This window comes from Typopeltis vanoorti, chromosome 8 (assembly GCF_054136105.1).
Source record: "Typopeltis vanoorti isolate ZY-2024b chromosome 8, IOZ_Tvanoo_1.0, whole genome shotgun sequence".
Taxonomy (NCBI): Eukaryota; Metazoa; Arthropoda; class Arachnida; order Uropygi; family Thelyphonidae; genus Typopeltis; species Typopeltis vanoorti.
Window position 1 is genome coordinate 113,855,074 of NC_143556.1, and position 26,344 is coordinate 113,881,417.

General features: G+C 36.7%; 1 protein-coding gene across 1 annotated transcript in view; it reads left to right on the forward strand.

The window, feature by feature from the left end:
* LOC150104294 (uncharacterized) overlaps positions 1 to 26,344 on the forward strand; it is a 636,238-nt gene that overhangs the window by 77,706 nt on the left and 532,188 nt on the right. The window contains exon 10 of the mRNA XM_090396452.1: positions 4,094 to 4,263. Within this exon, the coding sequence (XP_090252578.1) occupies positions 4,094 to 4,263 (170 nt within the window). The remainder of the gene's footprint in view (positions 1 to 4,093; positions 4,264 to 26,344) is intronic.

The window sequence follows — 26,344 nt, forward strand, 5'->3', positions numbered from 1 at the left end:
TGGTGTGAGGTGGTACAACACCGGGCAACTCATTGCAAAGGTGGAGCAAGCTAACATCACTCCTATCTCAGTATCTCCCATAATGCAGATATGTATAATGTTATGCATTAAGGGAAGGGCCACTACCCAGACTAGTTTCGACCTTTATAGAGGTCTCTTCAGTGGGAGCCAGGCAGAAGCATTAGCAAGGTCATCTCTACTTATAGGTGTTGCCAAACTGTGTGCCACCCTTTTATTAAATTACTCTGAATTTAGAGAAAGATGTTGAAAGTTTATTTTTTGCTTGGTTAGATTATAATAAATTTAGTTTAATCCTTTATCCAAGTGTGAAAATATTTGTGAAAACAATTGTTGCACCTGAAAGTCTCTTCAGGACTGGGGTAAGGTGGTACAACACCGTGCAACTCGTTGCAAAGGTGGAGCAAGATAACATCACTCCTATCTCAGTATCTCCCATAATGCAAAACATATCTCCTTGCAGATATGTATAATGTTATGCATTAAGGGAAGGGCCAGTACCCAGACTAGTTTCAGACTACCCAGCCACTACCCAGACTAGGTGGCACACCGTTTGGCAACTCCTATAGGTAGAGGTGACCTTGCTAATGCTTCTGCCTGGTATCTCCACTTGGGCCCGGCTCCCACTGAAGAGACCTCAATAAAGGTCAAAACTAGTCAGGGTAGTGGCCCTTCCCTTAATGCATAACATTATACATATCTGCAAGGAGATATGTTTTGCATTATGGGAGATACTGAGATAGGAGTGATGTTAGCTTGTTCCACCTTTGCAAAGAGTTGCCTGGTGTTGTACCACCTTACCCCAGTCCTGAAGATACTTTCAGGCACAAACTTTGTTTGCTCACACTTGGATAAAGGATTAAACTAAATTTATTATAGGTCTAACCAAGTGAAAAATAAACTTTCAATATGTTACACATATAACTCTCACTATAGCATTTGCTGACCTTTAAATTAAAGATACCAAGAAATTATATACTTGGTTTAATCCTTTATCCAAGTGTAAGCAAACAAAGTTTGCGCCTTAAGTATTTTCAGGATTGGGGCAACTCGTGGTAAAGGTTGTATGACTTCACATCACTCGCCTTAGTATCCCATAATGCAAAGCACATCTCCTTACAGACATGTATAATGATATGCATTATGAGAAAGATCACTACCCAGACCGGTTTTGACCTTTATTGAGGTCTCATCAGTGGTAGCCAGACCCACCCACTAATATCTTGCTGCTTCTGCAATTTTTTCAGTTTTGTTCTTTGTCCTGTGTTAGATAACATTCAAGCATGCTATTTTTTTTTATTAATGTCCATTTTGTTCTCCTCTATTTTCATGGCTGCACACTCACCATTAATAACATCATTTTCTATCCTACTGTTGGCACTGTCCACTCTACTAACATTTGCTGCATTCTCATCACCTAATAGGCACTAACTTTTGAAACATTTAATACACACTTCTTTCCTTTAGTGTTACACGGTGATCACCATTCATTTTAGATACATTATGGACTCTACAACCATGTTTTATAAATAACTATTTTTATTTCCCGATGTTTCGACCTTCATATTTAGGTCATCATCTGGAGTATATATACACATATACAGAGACAAGCTGAATTGCATTTCCCACAGTATGCTAAAGAGACAATGATTTGATCAACAGTTATTCTACTGGCATGACCTCCAGTGAACATAGAATATATATATAAAAAAAAAAAATTAAAAAAAAATACAAATAAAAAATAAATAAATTAATTAAAAACTACATCAAAGCTATATTCTTTTAAGATAACATCAGAGAAACATTCTTTCATATAGATAGTTTTCTTACAGTAACAATGATGTCCTAATTTAACATGACAATTGTTATATTAGATTTAAGATTCTGGATTACTTACGGTCATATTTATAGTTAACTCTTAGGGAGAAAGGTTTTAAGTGGATAGAATATGTACCTTCCATATGCTTTGGATTTTTAGACGTCATTATTGTTAAGATTAGGGTGGTTGATAAGAATCTCACAGACTTCCTTAAATTTACGTCATACCATGTTTTGGTGTGATGTAAACAACTGCTGCTTTTCCAGTTATTTCTATGTAAAGTATTCAGGGCATGATCAGAAAGGCCAGCTTCACCATAGTTATTATGTTTAATGTGTCGTTTATGTTCCTTTTGTCTGATAGGAATTGTGCGCCCTGTTCCCCCTATATAGGGTAGATTACAGGTGCAATAAATACGGTACTCCAAGGTAGGCCAGCAGAGGGAGTGGGTCTTTAGATGAGTTGAAAGAATGTAAGCTCTTTCATTTTGCAGGAGGCTTGAAGGTGGCTTTAAGGTTGTATTTCTGTAGTATTCTGTTTATTTTATCTGATGTCCCTTGCTTTGACATTATACTAAATATCCTAGTATTTGTTTGCTTAAATAGGATATTCAGTATGACACCAATGCATGGTAGAGAAATGGCAGCAAAGACCTCATTGTTGGGTGATTTGAATTTGCGGGATTTTGTTCAGTGCAGTATGTGAAATGTATTCATCAAGAAAATTAAAGGATATGTGGAAGGAAATTGAAACTGAGAGAGAGTGTGTATTAAATGTTTCAGAAGTTCAGTGCCTATTAGGTGATGAGAATGCATCAAATGTTAGTAGAGTGGACAATACCGATGGTAGAATACAGAATGATGATACTTACAAACTAAATAGCTCGTTCAATTACACACTCATTTAAAACCAGAACTATAATAACTTAACCTAGTATTTTCAACTAAAATAAGAAAAAGAGCAATAGATCATGAGCAATAAATCCACTCTACACACACAATATGCCACCTAATGGTGGATCATATGGCATTAGTGATGACCTAGTCTGTCATGAACAAAAATCCAGCAATCATTTACCATTATTATTAGCCTCATCATTTTCTTTAAATTTTCCCAAAGTATTTCTATATGCTTGGTTTATTTCTTACTCTGTTGTTTATATCTCTAATAAGGACCAGACCAGCTGCCTGCCATCAAGAAATTTATCTTTGTGTTCATTGTTGAATGCTATTGCTACTCTTTCATTTTCGTGATAACTGTTGCACCAATATAACATCCTACATGTATTATTTTGCAGGATCTCACTTGTTTTAGACTTCTTTGTCTGAGTATCATCAGTTATTTCCATGCAGCACTTCTCTAGTTCTTTTGCCAGTTTGATTCCTTTCCACTGATGCTTCTTAAGTTGTTTGTGCCTGTCTTCACTTTTTGTGATTTTTGTTGTTCTGGTACCTGACTTTTCACTGTTTGCTCTGGTTCCCTGATGAAAACAGTGGAGGCCTAAATAGGCAACAATGCAGATAGCATGAAATTCCATAAATTTTGTGCCATCATGTTTGCATTGATTTAAGACGATTCAAATACAATTTGGCTTGCTAAGTCCCAAATTGCCAGTCCATCTTTATTCATACAGTACCTAATGGATGCCTACTTGCATCGCATATGAAGTTGAGGAAAGTTTCAGTCAGTTCTTGGCATTTCGTTAAAGGCTATGTGGATATCTCCTTCCAGTTATCTGGCTTTGACTTTTAAGCAATCCTGTTATTATTACTTTGGTGGCAAGTATTCATATTATAATAATCATATTATTATTACTTTTAAACTACTGGCAGAGACCATTGATTATATTGTTCTGTAAATTGCTTGTCTTTTTATACCAGATTGTCTTCTTTGCAGGATGAGAAAGGAGTGAGAACCAGAATTTCTTCAGTTGAGAACATCCTGGTAAATGTTCCTCCCATGATGAAAAGTTTCACACTCAAGTCTCTGCCAATCAAGAGACACATTTTCTTTGCATGTTCACTTCAGAGACAGCAAAGAAATATTCTTATCTTGCCTATTAAATATGATAGTCTACTATCTTCGGCACTTCTGATTTTGACTTTTGGTTTGACTGGATGAAAACATTTGTCCAAGTTTTAGTTTTATATAATAACTGTTTATAGCTATCTAAGATTTAGTTATGCTAAAATTAAAACTTTTTTTTTTTGTGAGAAACTTACTTTATAATTATAAATAAAATTTATACCATCTCAGGCTGTGAGGTAGAAATGACAAGTGAATCTGGAAATATTTCGTCTCCTGCTTATGGAGTAGTAAACTATCCATCAAATCAAGAATGCTCTTATAAGATTAGTCGTCCAGGAGGAGGACCATTGTCACTCATGTTTAATTCATTTGAAATTGCTGTGGAGGATTTTGTAAGGGTAAGAATATGGATTTTATTTTATTTTTATATTTTATTTCATTTTAATATCATTAAAATTTCTTGAGAATGTGTTGATTGCATCACATTCCATGTGATACATTCAACACATTCTCAAGAAACATATCATCATATTAGAAATATGATGTACATTGTAAGAAACCACACTTCTCAACATCTTACAGTGTGTTTCAGTTCATCATTTTAAATACTCTCAGTTTTATCAAGCTGGCCTGGTTGGCTGAATCGTTTGCATATCTGCTCTCAACAAACTGGCTGTGGGTCCAAATCCCACTACCAGTATTGATGATTGCGATTGTCTTTGGGGGGGGGGTGACAGATTTCATCTCTCAGTGCAAGAACATCCAACTATAGAGACCAAAGATGTTTGATCTCTACAATAGGGCTTTTCTAATCCTTAGTCCACTCACAGGGTTAATACCTACGTGCTTTAGCTTAATACTAGACCATGATCATAAAGTTATTTTCCAGACATCAGATGTCTATATTTTTAAACAATATTTCATTTTTGACATTATCATACTTTTCATCATTAGAGGCACAGATATATTTCAAGGCATCTTATTTACTTAAAGGGCATCATTCTGAGTAAAAGTGATTGGGAGGGGACATATAGGGATGCTACAGTTTCTATATACTAATGCCATAAGTATCAGGAACAAAAGGGAGGAGTTATTGGCATTGGTTAGTGCAACCTCACCAAACATTATAGGCAGCAGTGAGATTTGTCTAACAGCAGATGATGTGGTTACAGGGATAGAATGTGATGGATTTAGTATTTTCAAGGAGGACAGAGTAGATAAAACAGGGGTGGGGTACTGCTGATGATAGCAGATGAACTGCAGCTAACAAAAGTAGGAGTCAGTTGGGCAGATGGCAGTTCTGTTGAGTCAGTCTAGTGCAAGATTGAGGCCAGTAGGATAAAATATAAAATTGGTTGCTGCTATAGGCCTGGGGATACCAAGGATGATGTGGAAGACATGCATCAGCAGATTAGTACAATGATTGCAAGTTGAGTAATTACTATGGGTACTTCAAGTTTGGAGACATAGATTAGGAGGAGGAAAGATCACATGGCAGAAAGGAAATGGAATTTATTTACTGAGAGATAATTACTTGAAGTAGAATGTGATGAAGGAGACTTGGGATTTGAGAGTGCTGGATATCTATGGCATAAAGAAGATTGAGAGTTTGATTGTGGATTGCAAAAATTGGTTGATAGGTGCAAAGATGGGATATGATAAAAACATTTAAGTTACTGGTGAATTAATGGAATGGGTTGCCTGAATCAGTTTTAAGTGCTTTGTCTGTTTCAAGGAGAGGTATGATATACAAGGTGTGTTCAAAAAAAAAAATAAAAAAAATAGACTGAACTTTTTAAATAGCATGGCAACCCACACAGAGAGTACGCTGTGGCTACTGAGTGCACCTAGCAGCAGATTTTGACAACAAACTGCCATTTACCCCATTCTGCTATGAGCATTAGTCGTTGAGCTACATCCACTGAGGTGAGCATGTGCACAAGCTGTCCGTCGGATTAGTGACAATGAAAGAGCTTGAAGAACAACGTGTGTGTGAAATTTTGCTGCAAACTTGGTAAAATTTTTACAGAGACATTTCAGTTGCTTAACCAAGCATACAGGGAGGACTGTATGAGACAAACACAGTGCTGTGAGCGGTTTAAGCATTTTAAAAAGAGCAGAATATCAGTTGGTGAAGATCCCAAGCCTGAACGACCTTCAACATCGACAGATGACAACCATCTCGAGAGAGTTCATGCTGTAATTCGTGGAAATCGTCATTTAAATGTCCAAGAAGTTGCTGACGAAGTGGTCATCAGCATAGGATCTTGCCGATAAATTTTGATTGAAAAACTGCTGATGTGTTGCATCAGTGCAAAATTCGTGCTGCATTTGTTGACTGATGATCAGAAAGAGAACCATGTTGAAATCAGTCAGGAATTGCTTGCCAATGCAAATGGTAATGAAAACTTTCTTAAGAACATCATAACAGGAAATGAGACGTGGGTTTATGATGTTGAAATATGTGGGGAAAGGGTCACCTCAACCAAAAAAAGCACGGATTAGTCAGTCAGAGATCAAGGTGATGTTGGTTGTGTTTTTTGATTGGAAAAGGCATTGTCCATTATGAATTTGTACCATGTGATTGGATGGTAAACAAAGAGTTGTACCAGGAAGTTTTAGCACATTTGAGAGATTCTGTGCACATCATCTCTCACACATTTGGATGTTGCACCACAAAAAAACTGTGCCATCCAAAACATCAGCAGCCATCCATTGTGTCCCATGCAGCCTATTCTGCAGACTTAGCCCCGGCAGACGTTTTTCTGTTTCCTAAACTTAAAACCACTTTGAAAGGACATTGATTTCAAACCATAAAGAAGATTCAGGAAAATGCGATAAGAGAACTGCGTGCCATCACAGAAAGTGCATTCCAACAATGAAAGAAACATTGGGAATGGTGTATCGCCAGTAGAGGGGACTACTTTGAAGGGAACAGTGTTTAAATTGTTGTAAAATGAACAATATAGTCTTTATAGCAAAAGTTTGGTCTTTTTTTGAACATAAACCTTGTATAATTGTGTTCATAGTTTGGGTCTCTCACGATGAGTCTTAGGACTCCATGGAGGTGCCCATGCAATAAGTTAATAATAATAAGAATAATCTCTGATTTTAAACTTCTTTTCCTCAAAGTTTCTATCTCTGGATCTTAATTTCCTACATTTAGCTTCCTACCTTGATAGGAAAATCATCTGAGATGATGACCTCGTTGTCCTTTGCTCCAACTTATATTTCCTTTATCCATGTTTTTTCATCTTTATTCCATCTTTACAACCTCGGATATCATGATCAGTTTCGATATTCATTTCATATTCACTAATGTTCTACTTTCTGAAACTTTTCAACTGTCACAAGCTTTCTCTCCTGATAACATTGATAAAATTAAATTGTTTGATTTCATCATACATTCAGGATAATTTAGTTGTAAGAATAAAATTTACAAGTAGATCAATGGTATTGCTGTGGGGAGCCTGATTCCTTCTCCTCTCCTTAGAAAACTTCTACTTGGAACATCTTTGACCTTTTCTTTGCCTTCATATAGTTGCAACCTTCTTTCTCTGCATTCTATATGGATGACACTTTTGTTAATATGGCCACATCCTGAAGCTTATCTTCCTTCATTCCTAACTAAGATATACAACCTACATCCTTGAAACACATCCACTGTGGAAAAGGACTGAAAATTATTTGAAACAACCGAAACATTCTCCTCTCTGTTCTTCATCTATTGGGTTGACAAATTCACTATATCATAAGCCTACCTTCAGTGGCAATATGTACAAAATGATTCAGATGAGCACCATTAAAATGCTTCTTAATAGAGCACACTTTGTTTGCTCTGACCCCTCTCACCTTAAATTACAACTGGGCGCTATCTGAGGAATAATGCAACAAATGACTTCAACCCAAGAGTGTGAAGATCCAATGCATGATAGACTTATAAGCCTGATCCTAAGAACTCCAGCCCTAGTCCTAGATTTCTTATCCCTTACACCAGTGTAAGGGATAAGAACAAATTCCCAAACTGTGGGCTGTGGCCCCCCTTGGGGGCCGTTAGTTTTGTTGAGGGGGGCCGTGAAATAATGAAAACAAATTTAAAATGTTTCAAGACCATGGCAAATGTGTCTGTGAGATGCTAAAAATGTAATATTTGCATTTTATTTTTGCAATATTTGCTGTGTACATACTGTATTGAATATAAAAACGATAAATATTATAATAACATATATCTGTATTATGAATTTTTTTTTCGATGGAGCCGTGAAATATTTCAATTTTTCGAAAGGGGCCTTTACATCCATGAGTTTGGGAAGCACTGCCTTACACCACTGTAATCTTTGAAATGGTTACATGGATCATGAAGAAAGCATTACTATCTGCCTACTTTTTTTCTGGTTAATAAATCTTCTATGTTACCAATAATGGTGGACAGACAGTCCACCAATGATAAGTATCATACTTGAACATACACACACGTGCATGTTTGTTCATACACACTCACACTATTCCTTCTTTATTTATAAGAAAGAAAGAGTGTGAATTGCATGGATTAGGAATTAACACACCTGAATTTCAGGTAAGATTTAAGTTTATTTATAGATAAAAATAATAATAATAACATTAATCATTGAATGTAAAAATTAAGATTTGAGCACTGCAATAATTATGGTCAGTGACATTAAATACAAAGGAAATTTTACAGTAAAATAAAAAAAGTCAGCAGCTAGAATTAAAGGAAGTACAGGAAGATGGTTTAATGTTAAATCTGATATCAGACAAGGATGTACACTATCCTCTCTGTTATTCATTATCTATATGGATCACATTATGAAGGAAAGTGGTATTAAATCTGATATCAAAATTGGAGATGTTAATGTCAGCTCTTTGCTTTATGCAGATGATGTTATACTTCTAAATAAATCTACTACAAGTCTGCAAGATTCCCTGACTAAATTGAATAACTGTTGTAATGATATGGTATGAAGGTCAACATAACAAGATGAAGACCATGAAAATAGGCAGAAGCATTGAAAATATCAACTGCATTGTGAATGGAGAACCTATAGAACAAGTGAAACGTTTCAGCTACTTAGGCATAATGTTTAGTGAAGATGGTAAATTAAATATGGAAATGGACAACAGAATCAACAAAGCTGGTATGGTAGGAAGTCAACCCTACCAGTCAACCATACTATATAAATAAATTTATATGGAATAAGAGAGAAATTAATCAAAACACTAAATTCAATGTATACAAGACAGTGTTCAAACCAATTTTAACTTATGGAATAGGGTCAGAAGTAAAACACTTGACCAAAGACTAGAGACTACAGATATGAGAGTCCTGAGAAAGATTAGGGGCATGAACAGATGGCAATATATTAAAAATGAGGATATTAGGAAAGAACTTGACATTGTCAGCATCCAGTAATGCGTTAGCAGATCTAATCTTAGGTGATATGGTTACTTGAATAGAATGGGTGAGGAAAGATTAGCAAAACAAGTGTTCTCTGCCAGAATAACATTAAAAAGACCCAGAGGAAGGCCAAGATATAGGTGGACTAATACAGTAAAAAGTGCCTTAGAAGACCAAAATATAAGATCTGATAATGTTGGAGTCTTGAGAGATAACAGACTGATTTGGAGGAAAATTGTAGATAGGAAGTTAGTAATGATGTAAATTTTTCATGTAGTACTATCATATCCTGTACACCCCTTGAGGATACATGGCAGGAATTTGATGATAATGATGATGAAAAAGAAAGAAAAGAGTATCAGAACATGAACAAACATTGGAAACTCATTGGTAGACGTGGAGAAGCTTTGACTGATTCAGTTGGGAGTTTCCCAAAAACTCCTGCAATTTTTTTGCTATGTGGTAAGTAGAAGGAAAAATGATAGTGGATAAGCATGTCAATAGAGATAGGTGGAGGGCAGTTGCATGAGGAATGTAACAATTTAGGAAAATGACTATTATCATAATGAGAGAAAAATCAGAATATGAGAGGAGACTGGCACTGCAATCCCAGGAGAATCCTAAAGAGTTATTTGGCTATGTGGCTATTAGGAGGAAAAATTATAGTGGGTGAATTATCTTGCTGGATGGAGATTGGAATCTGGTGACCAAAGCAGATGAAATAGTTGAGCTATTTAATGATCACCTTATTAGTGTGTTCCATCCTAGTACTGTAGTCTTTATTACTAGAAGGATAATGAGCGATGAAGTGTAGAAGGGAATATTCTCGGTATTCTGAATACTGAGTATGCTAAATGTCAACAAGGCAGGAAACTAGATGGAATTTCACCATGTGTTTTAAGGGAATGTGCTGTGGACCTGACTGTGCCTCTCGTCTTGCAGTGGAGCAGATTCCTAGAGAGAAGGTGGAAAGTCTTCCACCACTGCATAAGGGTGGTGGTAGAATGGAAGCATCAAACTCTAGGCCTGTTTGTATTTGTTAAGATTTTAGAGAAATTGATAAGTACTCATATACAGAGTTGGGCAAATGAAGGTATTATTATTTATGCAGAGCAGCATGGATTTGTCAAAGGGTGCTCTTGGTTTAGTAATCTGGTTACCTTTTAGTAGAGTACAGTAGATCAACAAGAACAGTGGATGAGGATAAGGCACATACTGTCATTTTTTTTTTTCCAAGCTATTTGACAGGGTGTCACATGACAAGTTGATTTTTAAGTTGCATCATATGGGTGTGGATATCACGTTGGTAGATTGGATTGGTGATTGTTCTCTGATAGATATCAGAGAGTTGTATATGGGAGGAGTAGGAAGGTTACAAGTGGAGTTCCACAGGGTTCATTCCTGGTACTTGCTGTTCAATCTTTATGTCAATAATATTGTCACAGGACTATAGGCAGATGTTCAGTTGTTTGCAGATGATGTGAAACTTGGGAAGTTTATTAGTAATAGTGCTGATATTTTGGCTCTTCAAGAGGATTTGAATAAGCTTGAAAGGTGGGCAAATTAATGGATATAACAGTTTAATGCAACTAAATGTAATGTTTTTAAAAATTTGGGATGATTAGTACTCACTTGATGGAGTGGTAGACTGGAAGAACTGGAAAAAGCAAGGGATCTTGGGATGATTGTGGATAGAGATTTGAAGTTCCAAAAACATATTGCAATGGTTGTGAAGACATTTCAGTGAATTGTGGCGGTGTTGAGGAGAACATTGACCACGAGAGATAAAGTGTGCTGGTCCCATAGTATAAAGCTTTCATCAGACCACATCTGCATTTTTGTGCTCAGATCTGGTCACTGGGAATTTAATGGGATGAAGTAACTTTGGAGAAGGTGCAGAGATGGATAACAAAAATAATATCAGGACTATCGTACCCTCCTTCCACTCTCCAGAAAACTGTCCCATTGGAAGACTCATTAAATAGTCAAGTTAATGCAGTCAGTTCATATTTTCATAATAAGCATAGCATAATTTCTTCAAGGTGAAATTCCCTCTAGTGTACCCTTCAGGTGTCTTAAATATAGGAAATAATCAGATGTCTATTGGAGCCAAGCCTGGAATGTATGAAGGATGTTTCACACTTCAGTTGGGCAAAGCGAACAGATTTGTGGAATATCCCACAGCTTGGAATTGGTTGGCTCTGTCCAACTTGTTATTTCCACAATTGAAGACACATCTCAAGAGCATCCTATAGTTTTACTATTGATAGCTTTAAAGACTTGTTATATAGTGAAGATGAGTTATGTTGAGAAATAATGTAAAAAAAATAAAGTAGAGACTCAAGCTATCTTTTGTTCTTTTAATTTCACTGATCGTCCGCACGGTTAGCCTAGTGGCTGTGCACTTTGCAACCATATGACTGGGGAAGAAGTGTCCCAGGTTCGATTTCTGTCGAAGACGTGAGGAATTTGAGGATCTTCCTCAGCCATAGCCAAGTTAGCCGGTCTTGGGCACAGGCAGTAGGGTTTTTTCTGCCAGTTTATTTGGAATTTTTCATCCCGCAAGCAGGCAATCCGGCCCTGTGAACACACATGAATCTACAACCATAAAAATACTTAGTCCACCCCCCATAAGGGGGCTCAACTCGCCTCAATAGGATCAGGGGAGAAAAAGAAAGGAAACTCCATACGAATAAATAAATAAATTTCACTGATCTATTTGTGGGATAGCTTTTAGTGCTCACAGAGGAAGGCATTACTCTTAGAATGTACCCCATAATTGTTTCTGCAGTTATTTAAATTTTGTTGCTTCGTGTTCTGTGACAGATGCTTTTTTGTGTTTTTAGGATGCTGATTTGTAATCCGGTAATAAGCAGTTTAATAAATATTTTCTTCTTGTAATGTTTTGTTGTATTCTATACTATATTGTATATTCTTCACATAATAAATATTCTTCTATGATAAAAATAGTTGTTTTTTTGTTAATTGATAGTAAGCAAAATTTGTCATCTTTCAGATTTTCACAGTTTATCAAATATTACAAATCTTGAAATTTATCAAAAAAAAAAACAACGCTCTCATCAAATTTAGTTATATACATAAATTTGAAATCATGACTCAGGCATAATGAAAAAAAAACTGAATTGATCAGAGGCAGACATAGTAACTGGTATCAGGTGTAAAGGATGCAGTACTTTTAGGAAGGATGGACAGGATAGGAAAAGGGGGCAGGATGGGTGCTGCTAATCATATTGAATGATTTCAGTCCAGCTAGAGATGAGATCTGTGACTGAAACAGTAGTAGCAGTTTTCCATATGACAGTAAGTTTGAATCTGGTGTGAGGTGAAGTTTAGCAAGATCACATACATGGTGGGATGTTATTGTAGGCCTAGTGGATTGATTGCTGATGACAAGAAATGCATTACCAAATAAAGATGATGGGTGCAAAATGAGTAATCATAATGGAGGACTTTCATTATCTGAACATTGATTCATTAGTAGTAAAATCTTGTGAGAAGAATGAAAACTGAATTTATTGTGCTGTTGCAAAGAAACTTCCTAAAGTCATGTGGCAGAAGGAATTCGACATCATATAGTTAGATCTCATTATAGCTTCAGAGGAAATTTTAGTTATATATGTAACTATTCTGCTTCTGGTTGGTGACAGTGATCATGTTATGGTAATGACTAATTACCATATGTTGTTGGATGAGAAGTATATCAACAGTGCACGGAAAGCATTTAAAAATGCTTAAATGATGTAATATCAGAACATGTTCCTTGATTTCGAAGAACAAATAGGGTAGGAGTCAAAAGCATGTGTAATCTTATTAAGCAAGATTAATAGAAGAAGGAATAGTGTCTACATAAGGATGATGTTAATTATGAAATTTATAAGGAGCAAGCAAGAAGAGTTAGTTACAGCTATTGTACGGAAAGCCAAATCTGAACACAAAAAGAAACTGGCACTCCCAGCTAAAGACAAGCCAAAAGAACTCGATTGTCGTGCTGCAGGTAAAAGAAAGAATGAACATGAAAAACTAACTTTACTGAATGCAGATGGTCTGCAGGTGACAAATGCATATGAGATTGTTTAACTGAGTGCCTATTTTGCTAAAAGCTATCAACGTAGAGCAGTGATGGCGAACCTATGACACGCTTGAGGGTTTCAGGTGACACACCTTGGATGTTGAAAAATATTGGTATTCTGATGAAAAAACTGCGATAAATCATGTAAGATCACTCTCAGTTAAGGCTAAGGTAGGTTTGGGTTCTTTGAAAGAATTATATTTTATAGTTAGCCTATTTTATTTTGTAGTTAGCTTATTTTTATTTTATTTTGTAACCAGCCTATAAACAATGAGCGTTTTAAGTTTACGTTTTCTTTCTTAATTATTATAATTTTTGCATGGTCATCATATGATATTATAAAAACTTATAAAAATTATTATCAATATTATACGATACAAACTTATAAATACGTGCTTTATATATTATAAACTTAAAGTTTTCATTTGACGTCTGTGTGAAATTCATTCATGCATGCATTCCAAGTCTCTCGACTGAGTAATACAAGTTCTAAACATATTTAAACCCACTTTAACAGAAAATATAATTCACAGCATTAAATGTTGAATTTATCTGAGTAAATAATGAAAACATTTTTATAGTTGCAATAAATTCAGTAGATTTTGTTAAATAATGCAAATAGTAAACTTACGATGACGTCGCAACAAAACCAACTAAATAGCTGCTATTTAGTAGCATCATAGAGAATAAAACGTAACAAGGTTTCTACGAATGTACTGGTAATAAATCTGGCAACCCTGCTGAAAGAAGTAAAGGTAGTCTTGTATGGTCTGCCACTTAAGTAATTTGAGTTGCTGGTGTACAATTCATTTCCAGTAATTGTTAGTTCTTATTAATTATTACTGCTTAATTACCGCTGTATATAATTGTGCTCCTTTTTAATTTGTGAACCCTTTTACAATGGCAGCTAGACTAATAAAAAACTAAAATTATCACATAAAGGAAGTGGAAGAAATTTCCAAGATGCCTGGGCTGAACAATATGGTGTTATTGATAGAAGCGATAAAGTTATCTGTAAATTGTGTGGCGAGCTATCTGTGAGTAGAATTTGGAATGTAAGAAGACATTTTGAAACTAAGCACAAATGGCTCCTAGAAAAAACTTTTGAAGAAAGAATGCATATCACAACATCTAAAACTTGCAGAATCACAATCTTGTCATCCCTCAAAACAGGCAAACTGGCCAAGTAAAGTGAGCACTGCTACCCCACCAACCATTTTAATTAAATTTGTTTCAGGACCTTCAAATTTAGTAGCCTCGAGTTACAGTATTTCACATACTATTGTTGAACATGGGAAACCACTTAGTGTTGGTGATTATATTAAAGAAGCTTACATAAAGTGTGCACCATTTTTATTTGAGGATATTCATAATAAGGAAGCTATTGTAAAGCACACGAAAGAGTTACCATTAAGTAGGAATACTATTAAAGACAGAGTTATATCAATGAATGCTAATATAGAAAATCAAATACAACAAGACTTGAACTCATGCCATTGTTTGTCCATTTGTCTCGACGAAACTACAGATATTACATCATCAGCTCGATTGGCTATTATTGCAAGGTATGTTCACGGTGATTCTATGCACGAGGAATTGATAAAGTTAGAAAATTTACCTCAAAACACGACAGGTAAAGACATAAGCGACTGTGTTGTTAAAGTGTTCCGTGAGAAACGGATAGATTTATCGAAAATATTTTTGATTGCAACTGATGGCGCACCTAATATGGTTGGCCTCAATGTCGGTTTTATCAAAGAATTTACAGAATATGTTGGTCATCCCCTGGTTTGTTTCCATTGTATTATACATCAGGAGACACTGTGTGCGAAATCAGGCTTAAAGGATTTGGATGATGTGATGAGAATTGTGACAAAGGTAACTAATTTTATTGCTGCTTTAAACAAATGAGAATTTAATTCACTTTTAAGCGAAGTTGAATCAGTGTACAATGGTCTAGTAATATTAATGTACAATAATATTCGATGGTTGAGTCGTGGCCAAGTATGTGAACGGTTTGTTGAATGTTTAAATGAAATTAAATTATATTTAAATGCAAAGGGCATGGAGCACGAATTTTCTCAGTTGAATGATTCTGCTTGGCTCAGTAAGCTGGTGTTTTTCACAGATTTTTCATTGCACCTGAATGAACTTAATATACAATTGCAAGGTTTTGGAAAATCTGTCGTTGTTATGTTTGGCACAATCAAGAGCTTTGAGAATAAACTCAAAATATTTCAACGTGATTTAGAAAGTAACAATTTTAAGTATTTCCCAAAAGTGAAAAATCGTGAACAACATATCAACGAATTTATCAAAGTTCTAAAGTCAGTAACTGAGTAGTTTTCTTCTAGATTTAAGCAATTTCGAATGTTGGAACAAACAATCCAATTCATAAAGCATCCTGATGAAACAGAATTCATGTATCTTAAATTAGATGACTTTGAGTGGTTGGATTTAAAAGATCTAGAAATGCTAGCCGACTTCCAGTGTAATCCTATCTGGAAAAGAAACTTTATTGCTGTTAGAAATGAATTAGAACTTGAGCGGGAACGTCTGCATGATACCGCGTATAAAAATTCAGACTATGAAATTCTAAGCGTGTGGAATAGCCTTCCTGAAAACTTTTATGTTCTTAAAAATCTTTGCTAAAGCTCTTCTAACAATTTTCTCTTCTACATACTCTTGTGAAACTCTGTTTTCTGCCTTAAATAATATCAAATTGAAAGGGAGAAATAGATTAAGGTTTTAAGCACTGCCTGTGTAGCATTAAAATCTACACACTATAGCCCTTCTATAAAGCAACTTTCTACCAGTACTCAGCAACAATTTGATATTAATATAAAATCTATGAATTCATATTATTTCAGTTTATTAAATTAATTGTATAATATGAATTCATAGATTTTATATCAATGTCCTATTAAAAAAAAATAGCCTAATATGATATGTATAGGTCACCATCTATGATTATGTAGTTTAATTTATAATGCATGTATGCAAGTGGCACATCAACAACGTCAATATTTAAAAAAAATGATGTTTGACACACCTGGGTAAAAAGGTTCGCCATCACTGACCTAGAGTATGTTAACATCGTGCTCACTGTTACCTCTTCACTGGATGAAGAAACTCGGTGTATGAGGAGGAAGGTACTAGAGCTGTTGGACAGCTCTAGTACCTTCTAGTACTCAGCTGAACTGGCTATTCCTTTTGCCAGGCTGTATAATTTGAGTCTCAGAACAATGAAGATTCCATAGAAGTGGAAAGAATGTATGGCAGGTAATCCCATTGCACAAAAGTGGTTAAGAATTTGGAAAAATTAGTTAGGGCCCACATACAGAAACGGGTTGACATTTCTGTAATCTGTACTTTTCAGTGAACAGCATTGGTTTACTCAAGGAAGGTTATGTTTGAGCAGTTTGCTCACATTATACAATGTTGAAACCTCACTTTAACTAGTGTGCACAGGTCTGGTCTCCTGGTTTCCATTTGATATCAGGATTGTGGAATAGAGTTTATAATAATAGATTGAGAATTTGTGGACTGTATACACTAGCAAACATTAAATGGAGTGGTGATATGATCGAGACTTACAAACTTCTGAAAGGATCAAACATGATATCAGTAGATGGAATTTTTAATTTTATGGTGGGTGGGGAGAGGACAAGAATAAATGCAGTCAATAAAGCAGTGAGAGCTAGATTTTTCTCACAGAGCAGTGAGTGAGTAGAACAGATTTGTCAGTTGAAGCGATGAGTGAATCTAATGTGAATGAATTCAAGAAAAGTATCAGTTGCAGGTAATTTCTCAGTTAGCCAGCCTAGCTGACCGAGTGGTTAGCGTATCCACTCTCCAGCCAAAAGGCTGCGGGTTCGAATCCTGGCGTAGGCATGGATGTCTGTGATTGTCCTTGGAAATACTAGTGGTGGTTGGCAGTAGATGGCGTTGGTGGATTGATGAGTCTCTCACTTCCTGGAGACCTTTCCCTTAATAATAACCTTGATAAAATGTTGAGGATATCATTAGGTTGATCTTGGATATGTCTTGGATTGCTTGTTTGTCTACCATTTTGTCATAATTTATTTGAGGTTTTTGATATTGTAAATAAACCAAGCTCTTGGCTTTGTGAACATGCCATACTGAAACCCCAAGAACAACCTGGTAGAAATAATCAGTAACACTGTGCTAAGTAGATTTGAAGCACCTAGAAAATGGTATATAATCATGATGAAACAATGTACCACCTAGCATAATTTTAGAATTATGTCTCTGATTCTGGGATACCTGCACATTAAATTAGCCTGAAAATCATGTGGCAGTCATGCAGAAACTTGAGAGTGCCAAATTTATGAAGCTGTGTTCGTCTATGGGCAAGTGTCCTCCACATGAACATTGTAGAAGCATGATACTGATTGGCTGTAGACAGAACAAGTCTGTTTCAGTCTCTCTCTAATTCTGACCATCTATCTCTATAAATTTAAATGCTTCCAGTTTCCCATGGGCATATATTTCGTGATGACTGTTAATAAGTCATAAGACCAAATACTTCAAATTGCAGATGCGTTGATTCCAGATCCTGCTGTTACTACAGCAGGATGATAATTATTACAGAGGTTGCTTAACTGGTAGGAAACCTCCAAGACATTCAAGGAATGCCGAGAACTAACCAGGGCTTCTGACCTAATGCCCAATCCTCACATTTGCTTGGTTTAACCCATTAGTAGCCTGTTTTAAAATTGGAACACTGTGAGTTAGCTTAAAGATGAATAGTTTAATGGAACATGTGAAGTAAACCTATTTATAGAAACCTTCACAGCTTATATGTGTAAAAAAATATAGACTTTTATTCAAGAACTCCAATATGTTATATAATATAATAATGTAATAATGTTATATATATAATAAGTAAACCTATTTATAGAAACCTTCACAGCTTATATGTGTAAAAAAATATAGACTTTTATTCAAGAACTCCAATATGTTTCATCTAATGTAAAATAGACATTATCAGAGAGACAGAACAGTAACTACATTCAAAAATTTCAGACTTAACTACTTCATGACTCATTCTTATAATGAGTCATGAAGCATGTGCCTACTAGCGTATGTCTCAATTGCAGCAGAGATGATATCATTACACTATTAGAGTTCAAAGGAACAATTGTAAAAGTTGCATAGACAAAAAAATAAAATAAAACATTATGATCTATTAATAGTAATCACTTCCCAAAAATTATATGACAATTTCCATGGTCATGAGAGACCCATACTAACTTTTATACACAGAAAATCTATCATACTATCCTTAAACTCATTCACTGTCTGGGCACTCGCAACCAATTCTGGCAATCCGTCCCATTCATTCACTTCTCTCCACACAAAAAATCTAGTCTGCACACTCTTACTAACCGCACACTTACACAACTTTCACAGATGATCCCTAGTTCTATCTCTATTTGCCATATGTTGAAAAATTTCCTTTGTCTCAATCTTATAAAACCCATTTAACATCTTTTAAGTTTCATTTTTCTACCCATCAACTAATGCAAACTCACACACCTTCAGGCTATCCTCATAGGGAGAATCCCACAGACTTTCTCACCAGCTTGGTGACTCATCTCTGAAGCTTCTCTACCGTCTCCTGATCCCCAAGAAATCAAGTGACCAAATCTGTGCTCAGTAGTCAAGATGTGGCTAAATCATAGCCTTATAAATAGGGATAAGAGTGTCCTTAACCTTACTTGTTAGCATGTTTTTCAACATCCAAGTAATCCTTTGTGTTATTTTACTGCTTTTGCAATATGCCTTCTGAACTTCATCTTTTTGTCCACCATTATCCAAAATTCTTGCAATCTGGCACCATCAGTGTGATACAGAGTATTATTATTATTATGTGACCTCCAGGGAGTCCAAAGACTCATTGAGGGAGGGCACCCACTCGACTACTCTGTCTCCACCAACTACAACATTTTGTAACATTATCAAATTGGTAATCGTTACCCTTTGCCCACAATGCCAATTTATTTAACTCATCTCTCAGGATATTTACATCACTTTTATCAACTATTGACCTCCCCAGTTTTCCATCATCAGTAGCAAACAATTGAATATCCCCCTCTCCACTTAAATCTTTACCTGTATCATTGATATACAAATTAAAGAGTAATGGCCCTAGTACAGAACCCTGAGGTACTCTATCCTTATTCTCCTAAATTCCACCCCATCATATATTACTCGCGTGTGTCTTTTAGCCCCCCCCCCCCAATCCATACTACCAGATTCATATCCATTTCCGTTTGCTTAACTTTTGTAATAGTTTTCCATGTGGTATTCTTTCAAATGCCTTTGCAAAGTCCAGCAGTATCATGGTGTAGCCATTTCCCTTATCTAATTCTGGTATCTCTTTATTAAAAAAATCATTAGTAACTTATGAAGACAGAATCTATCTTTTACAAAGCCATGCTTCCCACCATAGAGTATTCTATTCCCATCCATCCATTTCTGGATTTTACCTTTAACCAAATTTTCAAATACTTGAATAGTACTCCTGAGATGTTTATTGGTTTGTAATTTGCTATTTCTCTCTTGAAGCCACCTTAATATAATGGAACTATCTGACTCTTTTTGTACCCTTTTTGTACCTTGCCATAGCTGAGACTTAGAGCGAACAATTTCATTAGTGGTTGTTCAGATGTGGTCAATGATAGATTTGGTCACTGGGTTTTCATGGTGATGAGGATATGTTAGGAAGGGTCCAGAGAAGATTCACAAAGGTGGTTAATGGTGTCTTTGGAGTACGAAGACAGATTGAGAGAAGGTAAATTGCAAAGCTTCGTGAATAGGAGGAGGAGGGTGGGATATGATTGAGACATATAAGTTAGTCAGGGGTTGTTATCAGGTTGGAATGGAAGAGATTTTTCATAGAATGGGAGAAGCCATCCCTGGAAACTGTATAAAAAGGGTGTAAGCAGTAGAGTGAGGAGAAGGTTCTTTACATGGAGAGTGGTTAGTGAGTGGAATGCCTGAGTGTGTTGTGAATGTAGACACAGTGAATCAATTTAAGCTACAGTTGGATGAGATTCGTGTGTGATAGTGTGTACTCCCACCACGAGTCTCTGACTCCATGGAGGTCAGATTTATAATAATTAGTGGCACTGCCAGTTCTCTTGCACATTCATGTAACACACTCGCTGACACACTATCCAGTCCTATTGCTGACATCAGACTCTGTCATATCAGCAACTGTAAAATCTCTGCCTGGATGATGCATCTTTGCAAAATGATCACTCAGCAACTCAACTGTTTCTTTTGCTTCTGTCACCTTTTTACTATCACCATTGATTAAAGTCATCCTACCACAATCCTTCTTCCTGTTACTTGCTGCATAATGAAGAAACTCTTTTGGGTTTATTTCAGCCTTCTTAGCTAATTTTCTCTCATAATCACATTTGGCTTTTCTTACCATACCAGAAGCTCTTCTTTCTTGCACTTTGGACTACCAATGAGTATGTTGATCACCTTTTACTTTATATTCTCTCTACAGTATTATCTTTTTTGTACCTCTTGCTTTACTCATCCACTTAATTTCCACTTGGTTTATCTTCCTGACCTATGGTATGCAGTCTGATACTGCTTCTCTCAAAGTCTCTTGCCACTTCCCATGTGCTACTGACATTCTTTCGTAGTTTCTTAAGCCATGGTACTGTTCCAAGATGTCTCCTAAGTCTGTCATAATTACAAGCTTTATAGTTCAACATAAATCCTTTCTTGACAGAGAATTCCCCATATTTGGGGAATTCTCTGTCAGTTCCCAGAACAATAGTTGAAGTCTTCCATAATAATTTCTCAGCCTGCACTCATTGTGCTAATCTGCTGATACATGGCATCCCAGACCAAATCCTCTTTAACTTCGAATTTTGTTAGATGAAGTTCATATATCATCAGCAGTATCCTATCTTCTGTCTTATTCCTTCTGTTCTCCCTGAACATACAATGCTCATTACATGCTATTCCTGTAATCATTTTCTGTCAACCAAGTTTCACTAATGCCTATAATTTTTGGCCAAGTCAAGCTGACCAATGCCAAAAACTCCTGTCCTTTATTTCTGATACCTCTGGCATTTGTGTACAAACATTTCAACATCTCCTTGGACTTATCAACTCATTCGAAAAATCTGCAAAATTGCATTTACCATTGCATAGTCATTTGTGTGCACACACATATACATACATTCATCATTTGTCTCAGAGGTGGCTGAACTTACTGAATGCATTCTTCCCCCTCTACACAATATGTCTAGCTACCTGGGTTTATACCTCTAACTTCTCACTGAACAACACTCTCTCCAAACATCTAACTTAAAAACTATGTAAATGCAGTCCATCTGGCATATACAAGTCCTTTCATCCATCGAATTCACTCTATAAATCTATAAGATGCACACTGTTTTTCCTGTACAATCTTCCCATTGACTCATTTCCAATCACAGCCCTTCTTCTAAAGTCACTCCTGTCATACACAGATAGCATACTCACAATCCTTCCTTTCTTGTACTTCTTTTTCAATTCTATCAGTAACTCTTCATGTCTTCTTTCACTGCATACCTCTCACCTTTCAGATCATTTGTACCAGCCAAAGCAGTCAATTCTTTTACTTCTCCCCTATGCAAACTAACATCTTCATTAACATCTTTTATCTTCATACCTGAGAAACATGTTTTTGTTACTTAGTTACCAGTATATCTCCCTGATGGTGTCTGTCTTACTTTGAATGAAATAGATTGAAGTTCTTGAATAAACGTTTGTATTTTTTTACATGAGTAAGCTGTGCAAGTTTCTATAAATATGTCTTGTTCACATGTTCCATTAAAACTTATTCACTACAAACCTCTAGGGTGAGGAATATGTTTGAAATCAGTTAGAAAATATGGTAAGCTGCATTTGAAGAAAGCTAATTTACATAATAAACTTGTATTCCTTAGGCATTGTTGCACCACTATATTATTCCTAATTTTAATTAAGGAGAAATATAAAATTAAGGAGACCATCAAATCACATGGAAGATTTATCAAAAAGCTAGCAAGGCTATTACTATTACTATTATTACGGGCAACTCCAGGGAGTCATTAGACTCATCGAGGGAGGCCCCAAATCATATTCATCACAACTATTTGACATTCATACAGTATCTATCATACCTCGCCTTAAACTCATTCACTGTCACAGCATCCACTACAGACTCAGGGAGTGCATTCCACTCATTCACTACTCTAAAAGTAAAGAACCCAGCTTTAACACCTTTACTAACCACACTTTTGCCCAGTTTCCATGGATGTCCCCTAGTCCTCCCACAACCAGCCCTGTTCTCAAAAATATCTTCTGAATTAATTTTATAGAAACCCTTCAGTAATTTGAATGTCTCAATCATATCTCCCCTCCTCTGCCTATCAACCAATTTTTGCAACCCACAAATCCTCAACCTGTTCTCATACGGTTCATTCCACAGACCTGCTATCATCTTGGTCACTCGCCTCTGGATCCTCTCCACCTCCTCCCCATCAAGAAGAAACCTAGGTGACCAAATCTGAGCACAGTAGTCTAGATGGGGTCTTATCAAGGCTCGATAGAGAGGAACAATAACCTGCTTGTCTCTGCTTGTCAACGTATTCTTCAGCAACCAAGTGATTTGATGAGCTGTTTTGGTCACTTTTGCAATGTGTCCCCTAAATTTCAATTCCTTATCCACCAACACTCCTAAATCTCGTGCCTCATCAATTTCCTGGAGCAGAGTTCCGCCAATGCAGTAAACTGCCGCCAATCTTTTCACTCCAAAATGCATAACCTTACATTTTGCCACATTAAACTGACATCCATTCTCCTTAGCCCAGACCTCCAATCTATCCAAATCATCCTGCAAAATTTTGACGTCATCTGCATTCACTATTGCCCTACCCAACTTCGCATCATCCGCAAACAAATGAACTGTTCCTCTCAGATCATTTCCTATATCATTTATGAACAAATTAAACAGCAGTGGTCCAAGAACAGATCCTTGTGGCACACCACTAGTCACAGGCCGTCTTGTGGACTCTACTCCCGAGTAAACCACTCTCTGATATCTCTCCGTCAACCACCCTCCTATCCATCTCACCAACCCTATGTACATTCCCATATGCTGCAATTTACTGATTAGAATTCCATGTGGAATCCTGTCAAAGGCCTTGGCAAGGTCCAGTAGAATCACCGTAAACCCATTACCCTTATCCAGTTCAGCCGTCACTGTGTTATAATACGTGAGCAAGTTACTGAGGCATGACCTACCCTTCACAAAACCATGCTGTCCCCGATACAGTATCCCATTTTCTTCTATCCAATCTTGTATTTTCCTCTTGACTATTTTCTCTAAGACCTTGACAATGATTCCTGATATGCTAATCGCTCGGTAATTTACAACAGCAGTCTTGGAACCACCTTTATGCAGTGGAACTATTTTCCCCTCTTTCCACCCGCTCGGGACTAACCCAGACCCGAGACTCAAATTAAACAAAATGGTCAAGGGTACTGACAATTCTTTAGCTGCTTCTCATACAACACGAGCTGGTATACCATCCAATCCCACAGATGTATTGACATTGAGGTTATGCAATAGACTACTCACCTCCACTTCATTAACCACAATTCCCGTATAATCTACTGGTTTATTCGTTTCTGCAATGTCACCACCTGGATGATATACTTTTGCAAAGTGCTCACTCAGTAACTCAACTATCTCAACTGATTCAGTTACCTCCCTACCATCGGCATTCTTTAAAATCAATCTGCCATGTACATTTTTACTTTTACTTGCTACATATCTAAAAAACTGTTTAGGATTCTCTTTAGCCTGCATGGCCAATGTTCTTTCGTAATCCTTTTTTGCTTTTCTTACCACACTCATCACCCTTCTGGCCTGCGCTTTATACCGTTCATGTGCCTGCCGGTCACCCTTCTCCTTAAATTCCCTCCATAGTTGTTTCTTTTTTTGCAACTCAAGCTTAATGGTGTTATTCATCCATTTAACTCCTACTTGATTTATTATTCGGACTCTAGGTATACAGTCAGCCATTGCTTCATGCAAGCACTTCTTAACTACCTCCCATGCACTATCAACTTCTAGTCCTTGCAGTTGTACATGCCATGGCACTGAACCAATCAAACTCCTAAGCTTGTCATACTTTCCCGCCCGATAATTCCACATGCACCCTGTCTTAATTGAAAATTCTACACCTTTAGCCACCTCCCAAGTTAAGACCCTATGATCACTCTCACCGATTGGTGGCAATGTGGTCATATTTGTTACAGCCAAATCCTCAGATGTAATTACTAGGTCAAGCACTCTCTGACCCCTAGTATTTTCCATTACATGCTGTCGCAGATAGTTATCCCTTAATAACCGCATAAAATCCAGTTCCTTCCTCCCGTGTGTCCTCTCCTCACTCCAATCAATGCGACCATAGTTGAAATCTCCCATAATAATCACCCTCCTTCCACCCATTTCTTCTATTTGCTTGTGCATACTGTCACCACCATCTTTTCCATCACCTGGTCTATAGCAGCACCCAATTGTATATTTAGTTCTGCTAGCCACAATCTCACACCAAATGGCCTCAAATGTGCTCTTTTCTCTATCCTGCAATTCAACTTCTATTCTCCTTGGCTGGAGCTCATCAGCTATCATCAACAATACTCCTCCCCCGATTTTATTCTCTCTGTCATTCCTAAACACACTATACCCATCACATTCAATCCCACTAGTTATATCATCTACAGTCAGCCATGTTTCACTAATACCTATAACCTGTGGTCTGGAAGTGCCAACCATGGCCAAAAACTCTTCCTTCTTGTTCCTAATACTCCTAGTATTAGTGTACATGAATTTAAGACCCCCATTAGCCCCAACCCTACCTTGATGCCTTATATTAACTATCCCACTCTGATTTGTTGTCCTTATTTGCTCTGGCATATTATATTCATTCTTACATTCAACTGCCTCCATAAGGACTGTATCTCTACCCCCCCCCCTAACAAATCTAGTTTCCCTGAATTTGCACATCCACTACATTCAGCAACACTTTCTCAAGTCTTCTTACACCATAACCATTCAAATGCAAGCCATCCATCTTATATAGATCCTTTCGCCCATCAAACTCACTCCACACATCCACAAATTCCACACCACTCGTCATACGTAACCCACGCATAAAGTCATTTGCAATTATAGCCCTCCTTTTAAGCATTTCACTGTCATACCGTGGCAAAAGACTAATCATTCTAACTCTCTCACTCTTTTCTTTTGCTACCTCAAACAATTCATTCAGGTCTTCTATCATTTCCATTTTATCTCCTTTCAAATCATTCGTACCTGCCACAACAATCATTTCTTTCACCCTTTCCTTTTGCTCTCTAATAGACGCAGTTACGTCCTTTATGGTCGCACCAGGTTGGTACGATTTTGTCAAATCCTCTACTAACACACCTTGTACTAACGAGTCTCCATACAGCACTCTATCCTTCATTTTGTTCATGTTCACATTCATACGTCTATTTTTCCTGTCATACCTTCTTTATTGGTTGGTTCATTCAGTCTAATTTTGTTCATGCACTCTAGCTGCTGTTTTGCTCTTTCTATCGCACTATTCAACAACGCGATCTCACTCAATGCATCTATCTCATCTTTTTTGTTCTCTGAGAAACCATTTATACTATCATTCACACTTTCTACATTCACACTCTCACAATTTTCATGTACAACCTTGCCGTTTCTTGTCATATCCCTATTTCCTTCATTCTGAAGGTTGACAAAAATATCACACTCACGATCGGAAATACACTTCAATTCCGCATTCTCTCTACATTTTCTACACACATTCAATCCTTTATCATCATCTAACCACACTCCGACCGCACTCCGCAAAGCGTACATTTCACAGCT